The sequence below is a fragment of the Colobus angolensis genome, unplaced genomic scaffold (genome assembly GCF_000951035.1).
Source record: "Colobus angolensis palliatus isolate OR3802 unplaced genomic scaffold, Cang.pa_1.0 Scaffold224, whole genome shotgun sequence".
NCBI classification, from domain to species: domain Eukaryota; kingdom Metazoa; phylum Chordata; class Mammalia; order Primates; family Cercopithecidae; genus Colobus; species Colobus angolensis.
Genome location: NW_012115422.1, coordinates 3,142,987 through 3,148,455, shown reverse-complemented (window position 1 = coordinate 3,148,455; position 5,469 = coordinate 3,142,987). Strand labels below are relative to the sequence as shown.

Here is a 5,469-nt window from a genome sequence, read left to right as displayed (position 1 = left end):
ACCAGTGCCACTGTGGCATGAAGTCACCACTCTGCCATATAAACCCTGAAATAATTCTGTGAAAGTTAGAACTCTTAAACCAAATCCTTTCTCTCCAGTGCTCAGGACACAAAAGTTTTCTGCTGTCTTTGGAACTTTGCCTGCAAACAGCCCAAAGGAGAACATGGAGCTGACGATGGCTGATGGCAGGCGCCTCCAGATAGTAGCAGTGTCTGCAAAGCCATACTATTTTTATAAGGATTAAATGAGATAAAATTTACTGGTACATAAAAAGAAAGTATAAAAGTACTATTATTCTAGACATTTTTAAGAAATCATTTTTTACATCTGTCTCTAGAGCATCCCTGGTTTTATATAACATAAACTATGAGAAAATTTGAAAAGGACATAACATATAATCCTTAATGTTTACATAAAGGAATAAAAGAGATTAAAATGTTCTTGTCTCAAAAAAAATTAGGTTCCTCAACCTTTTCCTTTATCAAATGTAAATCACAGCTGCTCTGATGAAATGTTTTTTAATTAAGTCTCTATATAAAGAACGTTCTTAAATGTCAAATCTGCACCAAGATTTAATTACCTTAAAACTATCCATATCTACTAAGTGCACACTTGTTAAGAATGTTTATTCCCATTATCTGCTTCACCATGTATCTAGCAAGGGAATCTTGGGAGTATGTAACACAAATTACTTGCCTTAGAAAAGACACTGTTTATTCCACATGTGTAAAATTCAGTGAATGACTTTCAGAAAAATCAAAAGAAAATAAATGTAATATCCATACAGTTGTTTAAGCTTTATTTTTATATGCATGTATGTTTCAAGGAAACAAAAATTTCAAGATACAGAATACAACATATCAGATGAAATAATTCAGATTTTAATGTATACACAAATAACAATATAAAGCACATATATAAGATACATTATATAATTTGTTTTGAGGTTTCAAAAAGCAGTAATTTGGTTTTAAAATTCTGACATCAATATCTAACATTCAAGTAAAACATCTTTCAAAAGTTAAGACTTCTGAGACTAACACATAACTCTATGACAGCCTGCCTTTACCACGATCTTCAAAATAGTGCTGTTCAATTCTCCTACAGAAAGCAAGGAGGTTGCTATAGTTTTTCACCTTCTCAGAAAGTTCATCATTTGTCAACTGTGTGGTAAGAATGGTGTACAGATGGCCAAATACCAGTGCATCAAGTTCAGTAGGCCTAAAAGTAGAAACGGGAGTAATGTGAGTAAGTAGCATTTAACTTTTACGGTAGAAAACACAGTTGGCCCTCTTCACCCACAGGTCCCATATTCGCAGGTTCAACCAACCTCAGATCCAAAATATTTTAAACGATTAGAAATAACAACACAGGCCAAGCATGGTGGCTCATGCCTGTAATCCCGGCACTTTGGGAGGCTGAGGTGGGTGGACTGTTTGAACTCAGGAATTCAAAACCAGCCTGAACAACATGGCAAAACCTCATCTCTACAAAAAACACAAAAATTAGCCAGGCATGGTGGTGCTTGGCTATAGTCCTAGCTACTCAGGAGGCTGAGGTGGTAGGATGGCTTACGCCCGGGAGGTGGAGGTTGCAGTGAGCTGAGATCACACTACTGCATATCATTTAGATTGTGTGTATTGGGTACTATAAGTAATCTAGAGATGATTTAAAATATACGGGAGGATGTACATAGATTACAAGCAGATACTGCACCATTTTTTCTTTCTTTCTCGATACATTAAATTTACATAAGCAATTATGCCATTTTATATAAGAGACTTGAACTCTGCAGATTTTAGTATCTGTGCGGGTCCCGGAACAAATATCCTGTAGATACACAAAAGACCTCCGTGGATATGTTTTTAAAAATCATTTTATTCATCAATTTAAAAGAAAAAAGCCACATAAGAAACAAATCCTACCACAACTTGATATAACTTTACTTGGAGTTTCTGCTATATGAAAAAAAAAATATGATTTGCTAGTTGTGTGACTTGCTTTCTTTAGTAACAACATTTAAGTGTGTTAAAATAATATAGATGTAATGATCATATTCATTTAATTCGTTATTTTTGTCACTAAATAAATACAGCAGATCTCCAATGTGCCAGAAACTATACCAAATGTGAGGCATAAAAACAAGAAAAATACTCTAAGACGTGTACATGAAACATAAATTATAAAGTTGTTTTAATAAATACAATTTAAGCATTTTAATAGATGCATAAACAAAGTGCTGTCAAAGCACAAAAGATTTCGCTGTGATGACAGGACCAAAAAAATGATACCCAATCACAAATCAACAACAAGATACAACTTTAATTCTACCACTTTTAAAGTAACTTGGATTTCTGAAGGAGATAAAATCGTTAAGGATGGTTTCAACAAAAAAATTTCTAGGGTTTTTTTTCTCTTTAATTATATATTACTAACAACAAAATGAAATCTATCCCACTACTAATGATCTATAAATGGGGCATCACCAATTTACATTATATTAATTACTAATGCAATATTACTAAAACAAGAAAATGTCATAATTACGAGCTAATTATTACTCTGAGTCCCATAGTGATAAAGTTTTTGAGAAAACATGTGCTAGCCTACATAAATGTGTGTTGCGGGAAGTCAGGGACCCCGAATGGAGGGATCAGCTGAAGCCGCGGCAGAAGAACATAAATTGTGAAGATTTCATGGACATTTGTGGGTTCCCTAAATTAATACTTTTATAATGTCTTACGCCTGCGTTTACTGCAATCTCTGAACATAAATTGTGAAGATTTCATGGACACTTATCACTTCCCCAATCAATACCCTTGTGATTTCCCATGCCTCTCTTTACTTTAATCTCTTAATCCTATCATCTTCTTCGTAAGCTGAGGAAGATGTATGTCGCCTCAGAATCCTGTGATGATTGCGTTAACTGCACAAATTGTTTGCAGAGCATGTGTGTTTGAACAATATGAAATCTGGGCACCTTGAAAAAAGAACAAGATAATAGCAATGTTTAGGGAACAAGGGAGATAAGACTCTGGACTCCGACTGCTGTTGAGCCAGACGGAACAGAGCCTCTTCTTTCAAAGGCAAACAGGAGAAATAATCACTGAATTCTTTTTCTCAGCAAGGAACATCCCTGAGAAAGAGAATGCGCCCTGAGGGTAGGCCTATAAACGGCCCCCTGGGGGTGGCCGTCTTTTACATTGGAAGCTGCAGGGATGAAATAAGCCCTGGTCTCCTGTAGCGCTCCCAGGCTTATTAGGAAGAGGAAATTCCCGCCTAATAAATTTTGGTCAGACAGGTTGTCTGCTCTCAAACCCCGTCTCCTGATAAGATGTTATCAATGACAATGCATGCCGAAACTTCATTAGCAATTTTAATTTTGCCCCATCCTATGGTCCTGTGATCTGGCCCTGCCTCCATTTGCTTTGTGGTATTTTATTACCTTGTGAAGCATGTGATCTCTGTGACCCACACCCTATTCGTGCACTCCCTCCGCTTTTGAAAATCGCTAACAAAAACTTGGTTTTACGGCTCAGGGAGCATCATGGAACCTGCGGACATGTGACATCTCCCCCGGACACTCAGCTTTAAAATTTCTCTCTCTTGTACTCTTTCCCTTTATTTCTTAGATCAGCTGAGACGCTTAGGGAAATAGAAAAGAACCCACGTTAAATATCAGGGGTGGGGTTTCCCCCGATAAATGTGAAAATATGTTGCAGTAATCTGGTTTGGCAGAATAAATTTGGGGGTTGGTAAAAATCTAAATTTGAACCCCAATACTGTCACTAGCTATGTGGCCTTGATTCCTATTGATAAGTAATATCCTAGAGATGCACAGCTTTAAATACCATCTTGATGCCACTGATTCCTAAATATTTATTTCTGGTCTTAATGTCTCCCCTGAGCTCTGGATTCATACATTCAAATGCCTACATAACACCTCCACTTCAATGTGGAATATCTGTGGAGCAGGATGTGGAGCATCTTGACTAAGATGTGTGGGATATTTTATTTTCTCAATAGCAGTAATTTACAGTATCTCAAACCTGCTTGTCCCCCAAACTTCCCAAAATAAAGGCACCACTATCCAACCAGCTGTTCAGGCCAAAAATCTAGGGGCTACTCTTGAGTCCTTTCTTTCACCCTCCTATATCCATTAGCAAGTCTGGTGAGACACTACCTCCAAAATATGCCCTGAATGCCACCACTTTCTTATTCATTATGATCTCACAGTGTAACCTACCATCATCTGTCACCTAGACCACTGAGATAGCCTCCTAAAGTGTCTTACTGCTTCTACTCATTCTCTATACCATAGTCAGAATGACTAATGTCAGCAGATCATACGAACTCCAAGCACAATATATTCAAATGGATTTCTGTTCTACTTATACTAAAATGCCAAACTCCTTACACTAAGCACATAGAGCCTTGATAATCTGGCCTCTGCCTACCTCTTTAGCCTCATATCACCATTCATAGCATACAAACCAAACTGGCCTTGCTTCTTGCATTTGAACGTAGCAAACTCAAGCCAATTAGGGAGCCTTGACTACAACTATTCCTGCTGCCTAAAATACTCTTCCTCTGACTTCACACTGGCTCCTTATTTTTTAGAATAAGGTTTAAATGGTACATCTTAAAGTCTCCTCAGACCACCCAAACTTAAGTGGACATGTAGTCACTCCTTATCATGTGGTCCTTTTTTAATGCTACATTTGGTAATTAATACCATATAATTTTTTTTTTCTTATTGTGCATCTCCTCTACCAGAAAGTCCTATAGAGAAAGGACCTCACCTACTTGGTTCCTGCTGTATTCCCAATACCTAGAACAATTCCTTGCACAAAGCAGGTTCTCAATAAATTTGTGTTGAGCTGAGGCACTTGGTGAGAATAATACAAACACCAACTCTTCCACATCCCTAAACATATTTCTTAAGAGGTACATCTTATCTTACCAATTTAGAACTTATTTTCCTAATCCTTGTTTAGTGCCAGCTACCCTATGCTTCTTGTACTAGAGCCTAAAAAAGGTGAATATATTCCCTGATGCAAATTCCAGTAGTATAGATGGGCACCCTTTATCAATAAATGAACGCTCTGAAAGAGTTCAACTATTAATGTATGCTCAAATGACAGTGCTCCAGAAGTACCCCTGAAGTGGCCAAAATGTTATTTGCTGCAAATATATATCCACATAACTCCAGAAGTACTGAATTATATATGGGCACGAGCATATAAAAATTGATCTGATTTCACATAAAGATAGCAACTTTTTAGCAAGTTACTTTAGAAAATGGCCATAATGCCCGAGGTAATTTATAGATTCAATGCCATCCCCATTAAGCTACCAATGACTTTCTTCACAGAATTGGAAAAACTGCTTTAAAGTTCATATGGAACCAAAAAAGACCCCGCATTGTCAAGACAATCCTAAGCAAAAAGAACAAACCTGGAGGCATCA

At 37.1% G+C, this 5,469-nt stretch overlaps 1 protein-coding gene across 3 annotated transcripts in view; it reads right to left on the bottom strand.

Annotated features, from left to right (window-relative positions):
- Positions 1-727: 727 nt before the first annotated feature.
- The window catches only part of MTX2 (metaxin 2), a 77,286-nt gene continuing 72,544 nt past the window's right edge, over positions 728-5,469 (bottom strand). For 2 of the 3 annotated variants that reach the window (XM_011944020.1, XM_011944022.1), the window contains exon 10: positions 728-1,221. In XM_011944020.1, coding sequence (XP_011799410.1) covers positions 1,050-1,221 — 172 coding nt within the window. In that variant the 3' untranslated portion in view covers positions 728-1,049. The remainder of the gene's footprint in view (positions 1,222-5,469) is intronic. The other variant, XM_011944021.1, reaches the window with a different exon arrangement.